Below are 24,911 nucleotides of genomic sequence, written 5' to 3'. Positions count from 1 at the left end.
TGGTCAGTGCGCTCCCACAGAGGGAGCTCTGTTCAGCCACAAGCCAGGATGACGGCTGCCAGCACAGCAGTGGTGGCGGGAGCCTCTTCTGCCTCAGCAGCGCTAAGGATGTCCAACTGCAGCTTAGGCCTGCTCCTTGCTGGCAAGTGGACATCCCCTGAGGACTCCCGGGCTGCCAGAAGGATGTCTGACTGCCAGCTTAGGCCCAATCCCCCAAGGAATGGGCCTAAGCCAGCAGGTGGACATCCCCCGAGGGGTCCCAGACTATGAGAGGGCACAGGCCTGGCTGAGGGACTCCCCCCCAAATTTTTGTGCACTGGGCCTCTAGTAGCATATATTGAAAATTATTTATATTTTATTTACTATACTTATATTTATTTCCCATAGTCAGCGTCTTAATCTCAAATGTATGTTGTGTATACACACATATATACAGAATGTCTGCAGTTTCTATAGCATTTTTACAACAAAATGTATTTTAATGAATACCACCTTTATAATTATTCAAAATGTGTATACATTTTTTGGGACACCCAGCATGTATATACGTGTGTGTGTGTGTGTGTGTGTGTGTGTGTGTGTGTATGTATGTATTCCTCCAAGGAAGACAAGTGCTTTAATCACTTTCTCACTCATCTCTAGTCTTTTCCACTCCACCCCTTACCCCCAAGTTTCCCAACAGGCATGTTAATGTTCTGTAGAATTTTAGTTCTGGATTGTTAGGGGTGTTTTCCTCGATAATTTTCAATCAGTCCAGTCTACATTCTTTTTCATGGAATAGCATTGACAGCTTTGATGTTCTATTTCTGACCTTTTCAGAAGTAAGCAGGTAAAGTTTGTGGAACAGTGTTTATAAAGTCTGCAGTAGTATGTAGCAATGTACTAAGCCTTCACATTCATTATGTAATCATTTACCAAGAGCAGCTTCCAGTCCTGCAGGCTCCAGTCATATACCTGTACAAGTGTACCATTGTTTATCATATATACCATATTTTTACTGTACCTTTTCTATGTTTATCAAAGTTGCCTATGGTATTCAGTACAGTAATGTGTTGTATAGGTTCATAGCCTAGGAGCAATAGGCTGCCATACCATATAGCCTAGATGTGTAGCACGCTATACAATTTAGGTTTGTGTAAGTGCACTCTATGATCCTTTTTTTTTTCATGGCAAGAATTTCAAATTTTATTGTACTTTATACATGACCATTAAATATTACTGGGCTCTATGTCCAGAGTTTTGGATGGCAGCTCCTGTAAGGGTGAGGTTATACAGTAAGGAATTCACATTTAGGGGCTGCCCAAGGAAACCAGAGACTGATAATCTAGTTGCAGTTGTTGGAAAAACCCAATCAGGGCTGAACCGAGGTCCTTGGTTGCTGTCAGCAGTTGGTCCTTTCCCAGCCTGTACCAGGAGAAATAGCAAAACCTGTTAAATCTCTGGCTCCTGACAACCGGTGGTGGGTCACAGGCAGGAAACCTGGCTAGTGGCTGCAGCTCATGTTCACAATCTAGGGAGAAACAGTAGATTGCAAAAATCTAGAGGCAGAATGGTTATTTCATGTCTTACATCCTTTCTCCACACCACCTCCTGGATGCTTTCCTTAAACGGGGCATGCTATAATCTTGACACAATATCAAAATTGCAATTAGGTTAGAAAAATAAATAAGAGACATATAAATCAGAAAAGAGGAAGTTGTATTGTTTGTTTGCAGAGGCATGACCTTATATATAAAAAAATTCTGAAGACCACAAAAAGAAACTGTTAGAACTAATAAATGAATTCAGTAGTTCATTTATGTATTCATTCAATAAATGAATACAAATTCAACATACAAAAAGCAATTGCATTTCTTTCTTTTTTTAAGTCCTCACCCAAGGGTATGTTTATTGATTTTAGTGGGGGGGGGGGGAGATCTATGTGAGATAGAAACATCAATCAGTTGCCTCCCTCCCGTATGCACCCTGACGGGATCAAACCTGCAACCCTTTTGGATGACGTTCCAACCAACTGAGGCACTTGGCCAGGGCGCCGTTGTATTTCTGTACACTAACAATGAACTGTTTGATAAAGAAATTAAGAAAAAAATCATTTAAAATAGCATCAAAAAGAAATAAGAAATAAATTTAATCAAGGAGATGAAAATCTTTACACTGAAAAGAATAATGCATTGATGACAGAAATTGAAGACGCAAATAAATGGAGAAATACTCTGTGTTCGTGGATAGGGAATAATCAATAATATTAAAATGCCCATACTATCCTAAGCAATCTATAGATTTAGTGCAATCTCTATCAATCTTATAATGGCATTTTTCACAGAATTAGAAACGCCAATCCTAAAATTCACGTAGAACCACAAAAGATCTTGAATAGCCAAAGCAACCTTGAGAAAAAGGGGACAAAGCTGGAGGCATCACACTTCTAGATAAAATATTACAAAGCTGTGGTAATCAAATCAGTATGGTACTGACATAAAAACAGACACAAGGATCAGTAGAACAGAATAGAGAGCTCAGAAATGAACCCATGCATATATGGTCAACAACCCTCTGATAAGAATGTCAAAAACACAAAATGGGTCAAGAATAGTCTTTTCTGTACATGGTATTGAGAAAACTGCATATGCTCATGCAAAAGAATGAAATTGGACCCTTATACAAAAATTAACTCAAAATGGATTAAACGCTTCAATGTGAAACCTAAAACCATAAAATTCCTACATGAAAACATAGGGGAAAAGCTTAATGACATTGGTCTTAGGAGTGATTTCATGGATATGACACCAAAAGCAAAAATAAGTGGGACTACACCAAATTAAACATCTTCTGTACAGCAAAGGAAACACAAAATGAAAAGGCAACCTATGGGGGAAAAATCTGACAATGGGTTAACATCCAAAATATGTAAGGAAATTATACAACTCAATAGCAAAAAATAACCTGGTTTTAAAAATGGGCAAAGAACCTGAGCAGACATTTTTCCAAAGAAGATACACAAATTGCCAAGTATATGAAAGGTGTACTCAACATCACTAATCACGGAAATTCAAATCAAAACCACAATGAAATATCATATTTGGCCTTTTAGGGTGGCTATTATAAAAAAGACAAAAGATAGCAAGTGTTGGTGAGGATGTGGCAAAAAGAGTTCCATGTACACTATTGGTGGGAATGTAAATTGGTATAGCCAATATGGGAAACAGTGTAGAGGTTCCTCAAAAATTAAAAATAAAACTTCAGTGTGACCTAGCAAGGCCACTTTTAGGTGTCTGTTAATGGATGAGTAGATAAATGTTATATATACATATATGTGTGTGTGTGTGCACATATAGGTATACACACACACACACATACACACACACACTATTATTATTCAGCCATTACGTTAAAAGGAAATCCTGCCATTTGTGACAACATGGATGAACCTGGAGGACATGTATGCTAAGTGAAATAATCCAGACACAGAAAAACAAATACTATAGATCTCACTTATATGTGGAATCTAAAAACATTGAACTCACAGAAGCAGAGAGTAGAATGGTCATTGCCTAGGACTGGGGATGTGGGAAATGGGGAGATGTTGGTCAAAAGGTACAAACTTTCAGTTATAAGGTGAATAAATTTTGGAAACCTAATGTACAATATAGTGACTATAGTTAATAATACTGTATTGTATACTTGATATTTGCTAAGAGAGTAGATCTTACGTGTTCTCACCACACACAGAAAATTCTAACTGTGAGGCGATGGATGTGTTAATTAGCTTGATTGTGGTCATTTTGCAATGTATATGCATATCAAATCATCACATTGTACACCTTCAATATATACAATTTTTGTTTGTCAATTATACCTCAATAAAGTTGGGGGGGTGAGAGCTGACATCCTTGCCTCATTGTTGATCTCAATAGAGAAAGAAGGCATTCAAGTTCTGTTCTATTGTTAACTAGAAGCCCGGTGCATGAAATTCGTGCATGGGTAGGGTCCCTAGGCCTGGCCAGCAATCAGGGCTGATCTTCCCTGACTGCCAGCAGCCAGCCCTGCCCACCGCTGCCACCGCCACCCACCCTCTGTGTGTGGGTGACCGGGGCCCCACTTGCACCCGCCTTGGCCTGGTGCCACCCGCATCCACCACCACCAACCCCAGTTCCCTGTTCTTCATGGGGTGATTGGGGCCTGCAGGCTGGGGGCAGCTCCTGCATTGAGCGTCTGCCCCCTGGTGGTCAGTGCGCATCATAGCAACCAGTCGTTCTGCTGTCTGGTCAATCTGCATACTATACTTTTATATATAAACTAGAGGCCCGGTGCACAAAATTTCATGCGGGGGGGGGGGGGGGATCCCTCAGCCCGGCCTGTGCCCTCTTGCAGTCCAGGAGTCCCCAGGGAATATCCTACTGATGGCTAAGCTGCAGTCTGGCCTCCTTCTGTGGGAGATGACTGGGCCGGCCGATCAGGGGACGGTGCCGCCCCCATCACTCCGCCACTTGCCGCCGCCCACCCTTCCTCTGCGGGAGGCGACTAGATGGGTGATCAGGGTACAGTGCCACCCCCATCACCCTGCTGCTGCCGCCACCTGGCCTCCCTCTGCAGGAGGCGACCAGACGGGACCAGGGGATGGCACTGCCCCCATCACCCTGCCATTGCCACCTGGCCTCCCTCTGCGGGAGGCGACTGGACAGGGGATCAGGGGACGGCGCTGTCCTCATCACCCTGCCATTGCTACCTGGCCTCCCTCTGCGGGAGACAACCAGATGGGCCGATCAGAGGATGGTGCTGCCCCCCATCTCCCTTCTGCCGCTGCTGGTTGCCGCCCCCCCCCCCCCCATCACCGTTCCCTCCCTCTGCCTGCTGGCACACACCTTGGCTGGCCTGGCGCTGCCTGCTTGCCGGCCCCACCCCCGGCTGACTGGTCGTTCCACTATTCGGTTGATTTGCATATTATGCTTTTATTATATAGGATGTTTTTAAGAGTTTGTCATTAACACATTTCGTACCGCATAGAAATCTCTAAGACATACGCTGGGACCGCACGTTTTGGGGCAAACTGCACGTTATTTAAATCATCATAACTACAGATCATAATGCACTTTAGGTGTTGTTTTTCAATAATTATGACATTTTTATTTACAAAAACACTTAAACAATTAAAGTTCCTAGTACTTTTTTAACGTATGGTACCGCGTAAAACATTTTCCTCTATGAAGAGGGACCAAACAAAATTTACGTAAGTATCTAGATTCGCTCCTTTTTCCATGGGCGGCACAAACTCTGCAGGCTCTCATAGGAAATTTTTTCTTTCCACTCACTAGAATACACGTAGTTTCATGTTGCTTCATGTCACCTGACAACCTTTTGGGTGGATCTTTACGAGGTACTCTCCTTGCACCCCCAGGGGAAGGACTAGACCGATTTGTTTCTGGTTCCGGAGAGCCTTCATTATTGTCATCCGTTATCCAGTCTCTCTCTACCGATAGCAGAAACTGTTTATACTTCATTTTTGCTTGTGGATTGAGGACGTTGTACACTCTAAATGAATTGAAAAGTCCACAGTTTATAAGGTACAGCACTACTTTTTTTGTCCATTTCATCGTTTTCCTTAGAATGGAACAACACGAAAGGAAGTGTATCAGTTTCGTTGGTTTCCTTCCTTTTTCTGAGAGAGGGCATTTCTAAAAGCGCCGGGAACTTGAAGACGAAGACTATTCGAATGACCAAAATACAATGTAACTGCAATGCTTTATGGGTTCGTGCAATTATATAGTTTTTCGTAGATTGAACTGCACGGTTTCCACCAATAAGATCGCTTCATTCAATGTGGACAAGACAGTGTGTTGACATTTAAGGTCCATAACAGATGGAGCATGAAAAACGAGAACACTCTTGAGCGGTCCTTAACAGATGGCGCGCGAAACACGAGAAAACTCGTGAGCGGTACGAAAGGTGTTAATAGGTATTAAATCTTATCAAATGCTTTTTCTGTATCTTTTTGAGATGATCATTTGTTTTTTTGTTTGTTTTAAGTCTGTTAATTTAATGAATTACTTAAGTTGATTTTCAAACATTAAGCCAACCTTAAGTTCTGGGTAAGTCCCAGTTTGTTATGGTGTGTTATCCTTTTTATGTGTAGTTAAATTTTATTTGGTAATATTTTGAGGATTTTTTTGTGTATGATCATGAGGTAAATTAGTTTGTAGTTTTTTAATAAAAGACTTATTCTGGGTTTGGTATCAGGATATTGATGGCCTCATAAGATATTTCTGCCTCTTTTCTATTTTATAAGTGTTTGTGTAGAATTGGCATTATTTCTTCCTTACATGTTTTGTAGAATTCACCATTGAAGTCATTTGGCCCTGGAGTTTTTGTTTTTAAATATGAAATCAAAATCTTTAATAAATATCAAGCTATTGAGATTGTGTGTTTTTTTAGTAAGATTTGATAGTGTGTGCCTTTCAAGGAATTTTATTTAGTTTGCTGGATTTATTAGCATAAACTTGTTCATAATATTCCCTTGTTATCCTTTATGTGTTTATAGGATCTGTAATGATATTTTCTCTTTCATTATTGATTTTGGTTATGTAGGTCTTCTCTCTTTTGTTTCTAACTAGTAGCCCAGTGCACGAATTTGTGCACATTGTAAGGAAATTAGAAGAAAGATTTTAATATCGCTATTTGCCCTTTTTCTATAATAGAAGTGTCAACCAAATTCATGATCGACAATGACAGATGGAAACACGCCTGCGATTGGCGCCAGCAAGAGCTTTATTATGTGTCGCGCATGTGCAAGTCAACTTAGCCTTTTATAGATATAGAACAAATTTGCTTAATTAGGCCTACTTTTTGATTTAGCTAAACTTTTTTCAGCCCAGTGAAGCACCCCAACTTCTCTTTCAGATAATTGTCTGTAACACAGCAGTAAATATCAGCACAAAGCAGATTATTATTGTAGATCACGCATGGAGAACAAAGGGTAAAATATTTAACTGCAGCAGTGTTTGACTATATTCTGCGCAGTGAGAAAACCTGAAGTCATTTTCAAGGTCCACCATTTTTTACTTCTTTTCAGTCGGGTCAAGTTTCTGAGCTTTCTAAATCTCCCTTTTCCGGCCAATGAAAAGAAAATAGGATTCCACCGAGTCTCCTATCTACCTACTCCAAGACTTCTGTGAAGATCAAATGAGATGAGGCACGGAAAAACACTTTACAGACATTTGGTTACAGTGTGAAGTGTTTGCACCTAGGTATAAAGCATGCCGTTTTCCTGGGCTGAAGAAACTGCAAGGAGGCTAGTAGTTACTAGGGAGAGGAAGCTAGGTGTTGCTACTTGACGTCATTACCCAAATGGAGGGAAAGACACTTAGCCTTTTATATAGATAGACTAGAGGCCCATTGCATGAAAATCGTGCACTTGGGGGAGCCTCAGCCTATCCTGCACCCTCTCACAGTCCAGGAGACCTTGGGGGATGTCCGACTGATGGCCTAGGCCCGCTCTCAGCTGTCAGTCAGACATCCTCACCACTGCTGTGGAGGCTGGAGAGGCTCCCGCCACCACCACTGCACTCGCCAGCTGTGAGCCTGGCTTCTGGCTGAGCAGTACTCCCCCTGTGGGAGCGCACTCACCACCAGGGGGAAGCTCCCGCATTGAGTGGGAGGATTGGGCCAAAACTGGCTCTCTAACATCCCCTGAGGGGTCCCAGATTGTGAGAGGGCGCAGGCCAGGCAGAGGGACCCCTCTGGTGCACTATCAGGGCCAGAGAGGGACACAGGGGGGCGTGTCCAGCCCGTCACACTCAGTCCTGATCGGCCGGACCCCAGCAGCAAGCTAACCTACCAGTCAGAGCGTCTGCCCCCTGGTGATCAGTCACATCATAGCGAACGGTTGAGCAGCCTTAGCATATCATTAGCATATTATGCTTTGATGGGTAGAACTGACAACTGGACACAGCATATTAGGCTTTTATAATATAGGATAGGTCTGGCTAATGATATATAAACTTAATTGATCTTTTAAGAACCAGTTTTCAGTTTCATTGGTTTTTCATTATTTTTTAATTTGGCAATAGCCCTGATACCTTTCTATAATTGGTTCTCTTTTAACTTTTTATTGTGTGAGAACAAACTTTGTATGATTTTAATTTTAATTATTTTGAATTTATTGCATTTACTTAGGACCCATGATGCTCTATCTTATATATTCTGTGTGCCCTTGAGAAAGAAAGAGTATTCAACTGTTCTTGGACAGATTTTTCTATAAATGACAGTTTGAATCAATGGCATTTTTTTTTTCAGTTTTTTAATATCCTTGTTGATTTCCTGTCTCACTGAAAGAGTAGTTGAAACCTCTGGCTATAATTATGAATTTGTCTGTTTCTCCTGTCAATTTTGTCATTTTTTGCTTCCTGTATTTTGAAGCTCTGTTGCTAGTTGCATACACAATTAGTGAACTGGCTCTTTTATCAGTATGTAATATGTAATGTCCTCTTTCATGGGATATCTTCTTTTCATTCTTTTATTTTTAATTATATATGTCCTTATATTTGAAGTGAATTTCCAGTTAGTACCATATAGTTTCATTATTTTTTTCCCTCCTGAAAATCTGTCTCATAATTGGCATGGTTAAACCATTTGCTTTTCATATAATTATTGATATTTTTGTTATGCCTCTTATTTTCTTACTGTTTAGTTTGTTTCTTCTATTTTTTATTCTGCAAGGTGTTTTTCCCCCCTGCCTTATACTGGGTTATTTGTGCATTTAAAAATATTTTAATTTACCTAATGTGATTTTGATTATCCCTGTAGTTTATATAGTGGTGCTCTAGTGATTATAGTAGATATTGTGGGCCCAGACCTGTATTAAATGTAATATTTGTTGATTGATGTAATATTTTGGAATCTAATTTTTATTTTTATTGTTAGTGCTGAAATTTCCTAAATAAAGTTATTAAAAATAAAAGTTTTTTCTAACATATAGTATTAACTAGAGGCCCGGTGCACAAAAATTTGTGCACTCTGGGGTGGGGGGTCCCTCAGCCTGGCCTGTGCCCTCTCGCAGTCTGGGACCCCTCGGGGGATGACCACCTGCTGGCTTAGGCCTGCACCCTGGGGGATTGGGCCTAAGATGGCAATCAGGCATCCTTCTGGCAGCCCGGCAGCCCTCGGGGGATGTCCACTTGCCAGCGGGGAGCAGGCCTAAGCTGCAGTCAAACATCCTTAGCGCTGCTGAGGAGGCAGGAGAGGCTCCCACCACCACCGCTGTACTGGCAACCATCAGCCTGGCTTGTGGCTGAGCAGAGCTCCCCCATGTGGGAGCGCACTGACCACCAGGGGGCAGCTTCTGCATTGAGCATCTGCCCCTTGGGGTCAGTGTGTGTCATAGTGACCAGTCATTCCCAGTCTTTCGCTCTTAGGGTCAGTTTGCATATTACCCTTTTACTATATAGGATAGAGGCCTGGTGCACGGGTGGGGGCCAGCTGGTTTGCCCTGAAGGGTGTCTCGGATCAGGGTGGGGGTCCCGCTGGGGTGCCTGGCCAGCCTGGGTGAGGGGCTGATGGCTGTTTGCAGCTGATCACACCCCCTTCAGGGTGGGGGTCCCCACTGAGGTGCCTGGCCAGCCCTGGATGAGGGGCCAGTGTTGCTCAGTTGGTTGGGCATTGTCCCATGCACTGAAAGGTTGCGCCAGTCAGGGCACATGCCAGGTTGCAGGTTTGAGGGGGGACAACGATCAATATCTCTCTCTCACATTGATGTTTCTCTCCCCTCCCTTCCTGTCTCTCTAAAATCAATAAAAAAACATTTATTTTTTTAAAAGAAGGGTTTAATTAACTTTATTTAATTTAAAGTAGAGTTAAATGTTGTAAAATTACCAATCAAACCTATAAGGTTCTTAGTTGGACCTTCAGAAATAACTGCCAGATCAATACAGAACTACCAGGGAATATATTAGGAGTTCCTACCTCTGGAGCCATGCTCAAATGACAAAACCTTTGTCATTGCTTCCACTCAGTTGCTTCTGTTACCCAGAAAAATGGAGGTTTAATATTAGTTTAAAGAAGGTGGGAAGAATTATAAAAGTAGTTCCCTTTTTTCTCTTCAGTCGAGTAGACTTGAACAAGAAAACTTTAATTAGAGGCACAAATTGTTTGATGAAAACTTATTTTAGGTTATGATAGCCTCTCTGAGAAAATAAATTATCTTATAGAGACATAGAGAAAACCTAATTGCACTAAACTGTATAAACCTTAAATAGGTTTTATTGCGGAGGTATACACATAACCTTTATACATTCATTCTTTATAGATCCAGAATGAGAAGACTGATAAAAGAAGCAGCTAGCTGAAGAGCTATAAAATGCCCAAATCTGGGTTCACAAAACCAGTTCAGAGTGAAAATTCTGACAGTGACAGCAATATGGTAGAAAAACCATATGGAAGAAAGGTATGATATACTAAATATTTGTTTATTGTTTATTCTTGGATCCTATATCAACAGTGACTTTGCTGAACTCTTGGGGAAAAGAGTTGTGCAACCATCATCACAATCTAGTTTAGACTATTGCCATCATTGCTAAAAGATCCTCACACCCATTTACAATCAGTCCATTCCTACCCCAACCCTCAGATAAACCCTAAATCTGCTTTCAAAATCAGGAATTGTAAGTTTTCAAATTTCTTTTCAAAAATTGTTTTGGCTGTTCAAGGTCCTTTGAATTTTCATAGGGTTAGTTTGTCAGTTTATTTTAGAAAAAAAGCCTGCTGGTATTTTAATAAGGATATTATTGAATCTGTAGATCACTTGAATGGTATTACCATATTAACAATATGTCTTCCTATCCATCCCCACAGAATATCTCTCCATTGATTTAGATCTTCAGCTTCTCTGAGAGATGGTTTGTCGTTTTCAGTGTACAAATCATGTGCTTCAGTTGTTCAATTATTCCTGTTTTGTTCTTTTGGACACTATTGTAGATAATTTCATTTTGGATTTTTCATGGCTAGGATATAGAAATATATTTGTTTTTTATATAGTGATCCTATATCAACAGTGACTTTACTGAACTCATTTTTTTAATTCTAAAACTTTGTGGATTCCTTAAGATTTTCTACAAATGAGATGATGTCATTGGCATATGAAGATAATTTTACTTCTTTTTAAATATGGATACTTTTATTTCTTTTTCTTGCTGATTGCACTGGCACTTTCTGCTTTTTGACTGTAGTGTTTAATCTCACATTTACTGTAATTGTTGATAAGGTGGTATTTATATCTGCTATTTTGCTCTTTGTTCTTATATGTTTTATGTCTTTGTTTCTTATCTATGCTGCCTTTTAAAGGATATTTTTCAGTTTATTATTTAAATTTCTGTGTTTTTTAAAGAATGTTTCTTGAATTATCTTAAAATATTGATCTAGGGATTATAATGTGCATCCTAATTACTACAGGTTAATATTCACTTAATTCCAGTAAAAATAGCAACATTGCTCCAATATAGCTTCATTTTCTCTCCTTCATGTTATCTGTAATATGTTATATCTATATTTGTTAATTAATGCGACAACAGAATGTTAAAATTATTTTACACAATCTTCTCTTTTAAAAAAATAAGAGGAGAAAAGAAAAATACGTTTTTTTTTACTGGTTTTTGTTTTTACCTACATACTTACCAATTTTGGCACTCTTTCTTTCTTTCTATGGATTAAAGTTACTGTCAGTATCATTTCCTTTCAGTCTATGAGAATTTTCCTTAGTATTTATTGTAAAATCTTCATCCATGATTTCTCTCCGTCTTCATTGATCTAGGACTATCTTGATTTTACCATTAAGAAAACAAACAGTTTTATTGAGCTATAATTCATATACCATACAGTTTACTCATTCAAAGTGTACAATGCAGGAGTTTTTACTGTATTTACAGAGTTGTGCAATCATCACTATTATCAATTTTAGAATATTTTCACCTGAAAAACACTTTGTACCCATTAGCAGTCCTCGCTGTTTTGTCCCCAACTTTCATAGCTGTAGGCAGTCACCATTCTGCTTTTTATATAGATAGACTTGCCTATTCTGGATAGTTCATGTAAATGAAGGTATGCAATAGGTGGTCTTTCATGATTATTTGCCTTTATTTTCAAAGGATGGTTTTGTTGGATACTTGAATTTTTAGTTGACTTTTTTTTTTATAAGATTGAATATGTCATCCCACTTCTTTCCTGCTTTAACTGTTTCTGATGAGAAAACTGTTAAATAGTTTAACTGTAATGTGTTTACGCTCCCTTATTTTATGTGGGATTTGTTCAGCTTCCTGGATGTATAGATTAATGGTTTTTCATGAAATTTGGGGTGTTTCATTTATCTTTTTCTTTTCTTTTTGGCCATCTCATACCTACTGTTGAACATATCTAATATTTTCAGTTACTATTTTCAAATCCAGTATTTCCATTTGGCTCTTTTTGTAATTTTTTAAAGTTGATATTCTCTATTTGATGTCATTGTTGTCATATTTTAATTCATTAAAAAATTTTTACTGCTTTCTAGTCTTGCCACATATAATATCTGGGCTCACTCAGAGAAGATTCTATTGAATATGTGTTCCTTGCCTTTTTATATATCTTAATTTTTATTAAAAACTGGACAATTTAGGCCATATATTATAGCAGCCCTGGATTCATTCTCATTACTTCCCAAGGATGTTGTCATTGTTGATAGGGTTATTGTTTTGATTTGTTTTTAGTAAAATGTCAGGAGCTTACCTGTGGAATTTGTCATGATACTGGTGTCCATTTTTCTCTCTCTTTTTTTTAGTCTTGCTTCCTAGGGATTGCCCCTGTGTCTGCATAGATAAGTCAGCAGCCATTGATTGGTCAGAGATTGTACTCAGACATCATGAGCCAGTAAGACTTTCTTTCACCTTCATTTTTTTTAAATTTAAATCATTTTTACAAAGTTAAAGTTGACATACAAAATTATATTAGTTTCAGGTGTGTACACTCCAGTGATTAGACATTATATAACTTGCAAAGTGATCATCCCAATAAATCTCATACCCATCTGACACCATACATAGTTATTATTACTATAGTCCCTACGATATACTTTATATCCCCATGACTGTTTTGTAACAACCAATTTGTACTTCTTAATCCCTTTACTATTTTCACTTACCCTCAATCCCCCTCCTCTCTGGTAACCATCAAAACTTTTTGTATTTATGATTCTGTTTCTTCTCTGCTTGTTTATTTTGTATTATAGAGTCAATAGTTGGTAGATATATATTACCATTTTACTGTTCATATATTTTATATTTTTCTTATTAAAGAAGACCCTTTAATATTTCATGTAATACTGGTTTGGTGGCAGTGAACTCCTTTAGCTTTTTCTTGTCTGGGAAGCTCTTTGTCTGTCCTTCAATTCTAAATGATAGCTTTGCAAGGTAGAGTAATCTTGGTTGTTCTTCCTTGCTTTGCATCACTTTGAATTTCTTGCCAGTCCCTCTGGTCTGCAAAGTTTCTGTTGAGAAATCAGCTGACAGTTTTATGGGAGCTCCCTTGTAGATAACTAACTGCTTTTCTCTTTCTATTTTTAAGATTCTTTGTCTTTAACCTTTGGCATTTTAATGATGATGTATCTTGGTGTGGACCTCTTTGGATTCATTTTGTTTGGAACTGTTTGCACTTCCTGGACTTGTATGTCTATTTCCCTCAGGTCAGGGAAGTTTTCCATCATTATTTTTTCAAATAGGATTTCAATTTTTTGCTCTCTCTCTTCCCCTTCTGGCACCCTGATGATGTGTCAGATTCTTTTTTCTTTTTGCTGTTCTGATTGGGTATTTTTTGCTTCCGTATATTCCAAACCGCTGATTTGATTCTCTATTTCAACTACTTAACTGTTAATTACCTGTAAATTATTCTTCATGTCAGTATATCCTTCATTTCTAACTGGTTCTCTTTTAGGGTTTCCATGTCCTTTTAAGTTCATTGAGCATCTTTATAACCAATGTTTTGAACTTTGCATCTAGTAGTTTGCTGTCTTTGTTGTGTTTAGTTTTGGGGTTTTTTTCTGGAGTTCTTTCATTTGGGACATGTTTCTTTGTCTCCTCATTTTGGCAGCTTTCCTGTGTTTGTTTTTATGTATTGGGTAGAGCTGCTACATCTCCCATGCTTCATAGAGTGTCCTAATGTAGTAGCTGTCCTATAGGGTACAGTGGCAAAGCAGTCCCATTCCTGAACTGAGCTTTCCAGGTATTTCCCACCCCTATGTGGGCTGTATACACTTTCCTGTTATAGTTGACCCTTGATTGCTGTTAGCACGTCAATGGGAGGGATTTACCTCTAGGCCTATAAGCTATAAGGACTGGTTGGGACCACCAAGGAGGATCAGCCGTGCAAGGGCCCACACCATAGAGTAGGATTTACTTCAGCAGGGCTCTGGTGCCACCTGAGTCCACCCCTTGAGTGTGTCTCTTGTGGAGGTGGTTGGGTGGTGCTTCAATGTGGTCTGAAGCTGTCCACGATGTGCACTGGCCTGGATCTTCCCAGCGGTGCAGGTCAAGGTCAGCTGCCACCTGTGTTCTGCCACCCAGGCCACTCAGCATGAGCTACAAAATGATTTGCAGAGGACTGCTACTTGTGCTTGGCTCAGAGGTGCCCAGGAGAGGCCAAGGTGCAAACCATGGCCAGCTGTCACTAATGACAGGCCTAGGATCATTTAGCAAGAGGTACAGGGCTAGCAGAGGCCAGATGCTGCTTGTTTGAGAGATTTTAGGAAAGTCTGAAGCATGAGCCAAGACAGGCCACTGGTATGGAAAAACCACTGGAAATAGCTTGGGTGGGCACCCAGGTTGGGTGAGGCATGGTCTCAGGAAATCACCAACATGAGATGAACAGTGATAGCCATGTTGATGGACACTCAGATATGGCAGCTGACTGCTGACTCTGTGGGAGGAGTCCCAGAAAAGGAACCGTGGCCTTTTTCTGCCCAAAACCACTGGGCATATGCTACAAAGCTATATGTGGATGTCTGCTACTTGTACTGGGCTTGGAGGTGCAAGGCAAGGCAAAGCTACAAACCAAGGCCAGCTGCTGCTAGTGCCAGGCCCGGGGCAACTTAGCAAGAGGTTTGCGGCACTTGGAGGCCAGATGGAACTTGTTTGATGCTACTTGTTTGAGAGATTTTAGGAAAGCTTGAAGCATGAGCCATGACTATTTGTTTTGTTGGTGTTGTTTTAATATATTTTATTGATTTTTTTTACAGAGAGGAAGGGAGAGAGAAAGAGAGTTAGAAACATTGATGAGAGAGAAGCATCGATCAGCTTCCTCCTGCACACCCCCCACCGGGGATGTGCCTGCAACCAAGGTACATGCCCTTGACTGGAATCGAACCTGGGACCCTTTAGTCCGCAGGCCGACGCTCTACCCGCTGAGCCAAACCAGTCAGGGCAAGCCATGACTATCTGTAGGAAAAAGCCTCTGGAAATAATTTGGGTGGGCCCTCAAGTTGGGTAGGGTGGGGTCTCTGATAATCACCAGGTCTAGGCAAACATTGTTAGCCATGATGATGGAGATAGAGATATTGGGAGTGCTTGCCAGCTCTGTGGGGGGAGTTTCAGAAAAGGAGCAGTGACCTCTGCCAGCACTTCTGTCTGGTAGAAAACTGCCCCTCCAGCTCTCACCCTGATGCTGGACAATTCAGTTTCTCCCTCTATGTCCCTGGTACCTTTTGAGCCACTGTCTCAGTACTGAAGTGGTTCTCAACTTTCTGGCCCTTTAAATACAGTTCCTCATGTTGTGACCCAACCATAAAATTATTTTTGTTGCTACTTCATAACTGTAATGTTGCTACTGTTATGAATCGTAATGTAAATATCTGATATGTAGGATGGTCTTAGGTGACTCCTGTGAAAGGGTCGTTCGACCGCCAAAGGGCTCACGAACCACAGGTTGAGAACCACTGCAGCACTGGAACTCAGGGAGTGAGTCTGAGTAAGTCTTCGGTGAGCTTTTGAGAGGAATTCCTGGGACTCTGCGGCCCTTCATCTCACTGAGCCACAATCCCTGCTGGTTTTTCAGCCAGAAGTTATGGGGACTTTTCTTCTTGGCTCTCAAACCCTAGTCTGGGGAGCCAGGTAAGGGGCTGGGACCCTTAGCTCCTCAGGGGGGACCTGCTCAGCTGAAATATCCCTCCCAATTTTTATTCACCATGTGGGATCAGCTTGTTTTGCATTAAATCCTTAGTTGTAGGACTTCCATTCAGGTAGATGTCAGGTGGTTCTGAATGATGGTTTTTCTGTAATTGTCATTTTGATGTGGTTGTGGGAGGATGTGAGCACTGCATTTACCTATACCACTATCTTGACTGGATAACTGTCTTTCACCTTCTGCTGACAGACTTATATGTGTGTTGAGAAGTACAGGCATTTTTCAAATCATCCCTAGCATTTTCTTTCTGCTGGGCTCACCCAGATCTTGGGTTTACTTGTGTAAAGCATCTTAGTCAACCAAGGATGTGTAGATCTCTCCTGCGCATGCATACAATCTCCCAGTTAGAGAGCTATGGGTGGAGAACTTAGCCCTTCTTAAGTCTTTCCTGCACATTTACATAGCTTCCCTGTCAGCAGGGCAGATGTGGCAATCTTATCAGCACCCCCTACATCTCTCATTTCTGCTATCTCCCTATTAAATTTCTGCTTATCCACAAGCTGCTGCTCCTCTGCAATGGGACCACAACATTAGGGTACTAGAACTATGTTTTTACCCCCCTACTTTTGTGTTCTACTATTTGATATTTTTATTAACAATATGATTGGGTGTGTGGTTTTGACTCTCTATATCAGTTCAAGTCGGCACTCTGGCAGCAAAGATTCTGGTTTTTGTTACTAACCCAACCCTAACAATAATTTCCATTCCAAATTTTCTGCATATAGACGATGTTACTTCTACTTCTTACAAAATTAAGTTAGAAGGGAGTTTAGGAGAGAAGAAGACATGACAGTATTACTCACCTGTACATTTGTAAAGCATATTCTCACAATTGTCTTTTTGTAGTGAGTGATTGGCCTTGAAGCCAGCCTCTAGCTTCTGCTAAGTTTTTCTTCCAACAACTTTTTAGAAATGAATATGCAATTGTTCTGTTATGTAAAAGAGACTTTATTTACAGTTTAATGTGGCACAGACTATTGCTATTATGAGATCCCAAATTAATAAAATAACCTGAACCAAAATTTAATTTCTTAAATGCATTTAAATAGAGCATAATTTTAAATAATACATTCTATAGTAATATACTTTTATATAAAGTGCTTTCATTGCCTCGTTAAATATGTCAGTAGTTAGAGCTTCATCAAAAATATCTACTCATACAAAAATAAAAAATTCAGATAGGGGAGGCTAGGGGACTGTCTAGGGCGGGGGGGATAAAATGGACACATATGTAATATGCTTTGTAATACTTTAAGCAATAAATTTAAAAAAAAAATAAAACATTCAATGAACCTTAAAAAGAATACCTACTCACAATTCTTCAAGCATCTTCTTGTTAACCTGTGAGATTTTCCCCCCATTAGTTTTAGTTTAGAAATTTTCCCACTATAGTTTTTAGCAATAAATTAGTATTTACAGCCCAGGTGGTGTGGCTCTCTGGTTGAGCATCAACCTATGAACCAGGAGCTCACAATTTGATTCCTGGTCAGGGCACCTGCCCAAGTTGCTGGCTTGATCCCCAGTCGGAGGCATGCAGGAGGCAGCCGATCAATTATTCTCTCTTATCATTGATGTTTCTGTCTCTCTCTCCCTCTCCCTTCTCTGAAATCAATAAAAATATTTTTTTTTAAAAAAGAAAGTGTTTTTTCTCATATCTGAAAATAATTTTTAAAGTATTAAGAATCTCACAAAACTCTTAGTTTAAATAACACGTCCAAAAGCAGTTTTATTTTACAGAGAACAGGACAGGTTGGTGTCAATTATGAATAGTCATACCAATCACCATATTACACAGAAGAGCCTGATCAATATATTCATGTAAGCATTTTCCATTTAACATGCCACCAAGTTGGTTTCTTTCCACTTGTTATATGGCACAGGTTCTTTCATTAATAACAAGATTCGTATTTTTTAAGGGAAGTCTCTTGAATTTTGTTGGTGTTAATCATGCCTTTTTATTTATTAGTAGAGGCCCGATGCACGAAATTTGTGCAAGAGTAAGCCTTCGAAGCTGCAGCGACTGCAGCCCTGGCTTCATCTGGAAGGTTGTCCAGAATGATGTCCCAATGGCCATTCGGTTGATTTGCATATTACGCTTTTATTATTATAGATATTTTGACATCTGGGGCCTTGCAGAATATGGGGAGACTGTCCTTCCCAGTGCTAGTCAATTTCTAGAGATAGTAAACAATTCCCTTTTGTTCACATCTTTCATAAGCAAACCAATCAATCCAGAGTCCATCCCCAACCACCAAATTTATTCAGCTCTTATACTCTGGGTCATACTATCCGTCTGCCCTAAGCACCCCAGAGCCAGGTATCAGATAACTAGAGAAACAGTACCTATACCTTCATAGCCTGTTGAAACCACAATAAAAGCTTTTGCCCACACTCCCCTCCTCTCCCTTTGCTCTTTGACCTACCTTGGTGCTTCCTGATGTGGCCCTGCATAATATGGCTTGCCCCCTCTTGGGAACTATGAGGAGCAAACTGTCTTTCAATGGCAGCGGTCTCCTGATCTATTGGCCTCATCATCTATCTATCTATCTATCTATATGTAAACTAGAGGCCCAGTACACAAAATTTGTGCATGGGGTGGGGGTGGGGTCCCCTCAGCCCAGCCTGCACCCACTCCAGTCTGGGATCCCTCTCACAGTACTGGACCACTGACTTCTAATCGCTCACCTGCCTGCCTGGTCAGCTCTAACTGCCCCCTCCCCTTCCTCCCACTGGCCTGATCACTCCTCACTGCTTCTGCGTGCTGGCCTGGTCGCCCCTAACTGTCCCCCCCGCTGGCCTGGTTGCCCCCTGCTGGCCTGGTCACCCCCAACTGCCCCCCTCTGCCAGCCTGGTTGCCCCTCACTGCCCTCCCTGCCAGCCTAATTGCCCCCAACTGCCCTCCCCTGCTGGCCTGGTCACCCCCAAATACACCGTTTCCTGCTGGCCTGGTTGCCCCTAACTGCCCCCCTGCTGACCTGGTCGCCTCTTACTGCCCCCCCCCGCCTGCCTGGTTGCCCCCAACTGCTCCCCCTGCCAGCCTGGTCACCCCATGCAGCCTGCTTGTTCAGTTGTTTGGTCGTCCCTCACTAACCCCCTGCTGGCCTGGTCATAGGCAGCCATCTTGTGAGGGTGTGAGGGTTAATTTGCATATTACCTCTTTATTATATAGGAAGCCTAAGCGACCCTTATGGCGGAACAACGGGTCACTGTGACACATACTGAGCGGTTAGGGGCGAGCAGGTAGGCAGGCGGGCGAGTGGTTAGGGGCGAGCTGGCAGGCAGGCGAGTGGTTAAGGGCAAGTGGTCCTGGATTGCGAGAGGGATGTCCGACTGCCAGTTTAGGCCTGACCTGGCAGTTGGACATCCCCTGAGTGGTCCTGGATTGTGAGAGGGCACAGGCCGGACTGAGGGACCCCCCCCCATGTACAAATTTTGTGCACCGGGCCTCTGGTATATATATATAAAAGCCTAAGTGACCATTGGACCATTCGATCGTTCCACTGTTTGACCGGTAGCTATGACACTCACTGACCACCAGGGGGCAGATGCTCAATGCACAGGCATGGAAACATGGAGCAGACTGATGAATCTCAGAGGGGAGGGGGTGGAGGGAGGGCGGGAAGAGATTAACCAAAGATCTTATATGCATACTAGAGGCCCAGTGCACAGATTTGTGCACTTATGGGGTCCCTCAGCATGGCCTGCAGGGATCAGGCTGAAACCAGCAGTTCCACATTTCCCAAGGGGTCCCAGATTGTGAGAGGGTGAATCCATGCACGAATCCATGCACCGGGCCTCTAGTATGTGAATAATAATTAAACCTAAATTTTAAAGAATCTTTATGAACAAAATGCATGCCTGTTAAGCTCCATTTCATTGGCAGAAGTGAAAAAAACAAGTTAACAAGATTTTACTTTATAACTGGGAAATAAGAAGCTTTTATTTTTAAGCAATCTTTACCACTTAACACATTGTTTGCGGGAAGTTTTTATCGCGCGCTAACAGGTGGCGTGGGCATTTTTGCTAATTTTTTACGCAAATGGCAACGTTCAGTAAAATTATGATAACTTTAGTTTACGTATTTATACGTTACCCGCATTCTACCGCTAGTCTATAAAAAACGTATTAATACGTGTCCCGCGCTCTACTACCAGTCAACGTAAAACGTATAAGTAAAACGTATAAATACATTTCCCGCATACAATGTGTTAAGATATAAGGTAGTCACCTTCTCTTCCTAATTTGCTAATAGATTTATTAAGAATTAATGTAGTCTATTCAGATGATATCACCTGTCACTGGTTTTTCTTTAATATTTTTTAAATATTATTTTATTGATTTTTTAAAGAGAGAGAGGAAGCGGGGGAGAGAGAGAGAGAAACATCGATTTGAGAGTGAAACCTCAATGGGCCATCTTCTGCACGCCTTCTACCTGAGATCGAGCACCGCAACCTGGCCATGTGCCCTAATCCTGGAATCAAACCAGCAGCCTTTCAGTGCATGGGATGACATTCAGCTGAACCACACCTGCCAGGGCTTTCTTTAATATTTTGATACAATGAATTGCTATAAGATTATCTAATAATGAACTATTCTTGCATTCTTTGGATGAATCCTGCTTGACTATGATATACTAGTACAGTAAACCTCAATTTTGTGGCCCTTGATTTTTCGGACCTTGGACTTAACCAACCAAATGTCCAGTGCATATGTCATATGTGAAAATTAACACCCTGTTAATTTTTAAATGATTTTAATCACAATTTGCTTATAATTAAATTAACAGATTATTTTTTGTTATTAATTCACTATTATTTTTAACAAATTTTAGCAAATAGGCCATATGTTGGGAAAAACACTGTAGTAATTTCCCCTACATAAATAAATATTACATATCTACAACTATTGTCTGCATATTTTAATCTAAGAGTCACCACTCCTAAACAATGTTTGGTGAATGATTAGCATGTGATCACAACACACTGTGCACAATGTAATTGGTTCTCTTTTCCCATGGCGTGACTTCCTACAGCAGTTTTAACACATGCACTAAGCCATTCTCCAACTGTGTGCATTTTTACTTGCAGTGACTGGTGAATGCACACATATACTAGAACTATTCAGTATAAATTTAAAATTATTATAACACATATAGAAAACTGTGAAATTAAACTTTTCATACATACTTAATTTTAATTACACAAGTGTGCCTACATAAGTAAAAAACGTAAACTAACTAATTTGTCAATTTTTTAACGTATGCGTTCTGAAAACCTACTTTATTATATATAACAGACTTTTGGCTTTAACAGACACCCAGACTCCCAAATTAGTCCGATATATCAAAGTTTTACTGTATTATCTTTCTAAGATACTAATTTTATTTCACAGTTTATTTAGGATAGTTTATGTTTGCATTTATTTTATAAGTAATTTAGTCTGTAATTTCTGTTTTGGACTCTTCTTAGGTATCAGTTTTATTTTAGACTTAAAAAAATGAATTGGGTACCATCTTATCTTTTATGCTATATAGTATTATTTATATGAAATGGGAAATATCTGTTTCTTGGATTTTTCTTTCATAAACTAATTTTAGAAATGCATGTTTAGAAAATAATCCATTTTTCAGGTCTTAAATTTTGAATGGTAGAAAAATGAATATAGTATTTTTCTGTATCTTTTTAACAACTCCTCTGGAATTGTATTTAGGTCTCTCAAGTTTTATTTTCCTCTTCTCTCTCATTTTTATTATTAGACTCACTAAAAGTTGTATTCTATTGCTGTTTTAGAACCACTTTTTGATATTAACAAATTCTACATTTTAAAAAAAAGTCAGTACTTTTATTTTTATGTCCCTTTTTCCCACCTTGTTCTTCCTTTAGTTTGTTTTCTGTTTTGGGTTGAAAGCTAGTGTTTTCTTCAATCTGAGTCTACTTCTAATTTGCTTCTGAGATTCTCTACAATTATGATGTCTATTTATTATTGTTTGAAGACTATTCTTTTAAACTCTCCTGCTAAGGTGATGTCACTTAGTTCTTAGTATCTAGCATATTTTTCACAAAAGAGTCATCATCATAGCACAGTTTAGCTGTGCTGCACCAATTTGGATGTTAGATTATAAGAGGGACCTTGGCCAAAACCGGTTTGGCTCAGTGGATAGAACGTCAGCCTGCGGACTGAAGGGTCCCAGGTTCTATTCCGGTCAAGGGCATGTACCTGGGTTGCGGGCACATCCCCGGTGGGGGATGTGCAGGAGGCGACTGATCGATGGTTCTCTTTCATCGATGTTTCTGACTCTCTCTCTCTCTCCTTTCCTCTCTGTAAGAAATCAATAAAATATATATTTAAAAAAAAAAAAAATAAGAGGGACCTTGGTAATAACTGTAGACCATGAGGGTAGGACAATTCACCTGAATGGGTGAGCACATGATATTAATAAAACACACTGTTTAATTAAATACAGAATCAATTTTTCAGATTTATATTCATTCATTGGTATTAATATATTAAGTAAAAGTATGGGAACAAATTAAAATAAATTGTAATTGTTGAAAGTAGTCTTGAATGCATTGAGGTCAATGATGGTTTATAATACCCTCTCTACTTTTGTGTATGTTTGAAAAGTTCCTTCATAAAGTGTTTTTTAATACTTTATTGCTTAGCTAATATTGTTATAATTTATTCATATTTTATTTTTTAATAGAGTAAAGATAAGATTGCATCCTATAGCAGAACTCCAAAAATTGATCGAAGTGATGTGGGCAAGGAGGTGAAAGAGAAATCGTCCATGAAACGTAAACTTCCTTTTACCATTAGCCCATCAAGAAATGAAGAACGAGATTCAGACACAGGTAGAATAATTTGTTGTTTTCTGTAAAATGTTAATCATCTTTTATTCTGATTTTTCTCATATCATTCCTCTTTCACCTTAATAGAGAAATTTTCGTATTTCAGTTTTACCGTTTTTGGGGCAGAAATTCAAATAGTTCTCACCAAACATGATTTCTAATCCAAGATAGAAAAAAAAATTTCTTTTTTTCTTACTCTCTCAATGTTTATTACAAATCTCATCACTTTCAGACTTAATTTTGGGGGGCGTATTTAATAGTGAAATTTACTCAGTGATAGGGAGCATAGGATATGGTACATGTGAGAAAAAGTTGAGTTATTGTGGACATTGTTGAACCCACCAAGAAAAAAGTTTAGGCATCTTAGATTCAGAAATAAATCACCCTCCACTAAAAAAAGAAGGGGAAATTATTGAGGCTAACTTCCTAACTCATAATACTTTTTTTCTAAAAACTCTTGTATATCAGAAATAATACTTGACATCAATCAATTTCAGTTATTCATAATAGATTAGGACCTTATTACCACTGATAAATTACTAGATTTTGTTTTAGCCCTGAACTAACCATTTCTTGAAACTAATTTAAACTTGAATGTTTATATATTTATCATAATCCTTTTATACCTTGCATTAAGTACTATATTAATGAACCAATCTTACCACTGTTTTAGCTTCACTCACAGAAAATTAGTGTTCCATTCTGAGTTTATGTACATAAATTATGTGCTATTTCTAACTTTGTAACCATCTTAATCAGCAATATGGAAATGATCTTGATTCTGAAATCTACGAAAATACCTAAAGACTTTTGAAATGCCCTATATTAACAAAGCATTAGAAAATATTTAATTTTTAGTATACACTTTTAGAAGTAGGTAGGTAGTAGGTAGGTTTCTTAGCTTGAACTATAAATTGTTCTTAAACACTCATGATATTTTTAAATCTTGAAAATTACTCTTTGTTTTGAAGTAATTAAGAACTTGTGTGCTTTGTTCATTGTAAGTTACAGTGGCTTTTTCTAGAAATTCAAAATCTTTTTGTTTTTTCTGAAATGTGATTCTCCTTATCTTTAAGCACTGTTTCCAAGCTGTTACTAAATCACTTAGCTCAGAAGAAGGTGCTTATGTACTTTTAGATTAATAAGATTTAACTTATATTTTCTCCCTAGAGATCCTTTTGCCACACACAGGCTCTGACTCACTCTCTCTCTCTCTCTGTCTCTCTTCCTCTCTCTTTCTCGCTCTCCATCCCTCTCTCCTTCTCTTCATCTCTCCCTCTTTCCCTGGCCAAAGCAAAATATTTTCTTTACAATCCAGCTGCCTTATTTTTATTATTTAAAAAAATAAAATAGCCCTGGCTGGTGTGGCTCACTTGGTTGAGAGTCATCCCATGCACCAAAAGGTTGCTGGATTGATTCCCAGTCAGGATACATACCCAGGTTGGCTCGATCCCCAGTTGGGGGTATGCAGGAGGCAGCCAGCCAACTAATGTTGCATTTTCACATCAGTGTTGTTTTTTCACATCAATGTTTTCTTATCTCTCTCAGTCTCCCTTCTTCTCTCTCTAAAAGTCAATAAAAATATTTTTTAAAAATAGAATGCAAAGTACCATTCAGTGATACTTTTCATATAAAAATAATTATAACATCAAACCTCACATTTGACATTGATCTTTTTTATACAGTGTACTATATTTTAAATTAGCTAAAATTGTAAAGATAAAACTTCAGAAGTAAGATTTCTATTTTAAGATTTTTTATTTTTTTTCAGAGAGAGAGGAAAGGAGAGGGAGACAGAGAGACACATTGATTGGCTATCTTGTGCACACCCCTACCGGGGATTGAGCCAGCAACCTAGACATGAGCCGTGAC

At 39.5% G+C, this 24,911-nt stretch overlaps 1 protein-coding gene across 8 annotated transcripts in view; it reads left to right on the top strand.

The window, feature by feature from the left end:
- Positions 1-24,911, top strand: part of ANKRD12 (ankyrin repeat domain 12) — a 107,697-nt gene that overhangs the window by 13,769 nt on the left and 69,017 nt on the right. For 3 of the 8 annotated variants that reach the window (XM_036323236.1, XM_036323237.1, XM_036323233.1), the window contains exons 2-3: positions 10,298-10,435; positions 22,895-23,042. In XM_036323236.1, coding sequence (XP_036179129.1) covers positions 10,349-10,435; positions 22,895-23,042 — 235 coding nt within the window. In that variant the 5' untranslated portion in view covers positions 10,298-10,348. Of the gene's footprint in view, positions 1-5,395; positions 5,562-5,695; positions 5,954-10,295; positions 10,436-10,842; positions 10,887-12,799; positions 12,889-22,894; positions 23,043-24,911 lie in introns of those variants that run through there. The other 5 variants (XM_036323239.1, XM_036323234.1, XM_036323235.1 and 2 more) reach the window with 5 other exon arrangements.

The sequence above is a fragment of the Myotis myotis genome, unplaced genomic scaffold (genome assembly GCF_014108235.1).
Source record: "Myotis myotis isolate mMyoMyo1 unplaced genomic scaffold, mMyoMyo1.p scaffold_m19_p_9, whole genome shotgun sequence".
NCBI lineage: Eukaryota > Metazoa > Chordata > Mammalia > Chiroptera > Vespertilionidae > Myotis > Myotis myotis.
Note: the sequence above shows the minus strand (reverse complement) of the source record. Positions and strands in the feature narration are given on the sequence as shown.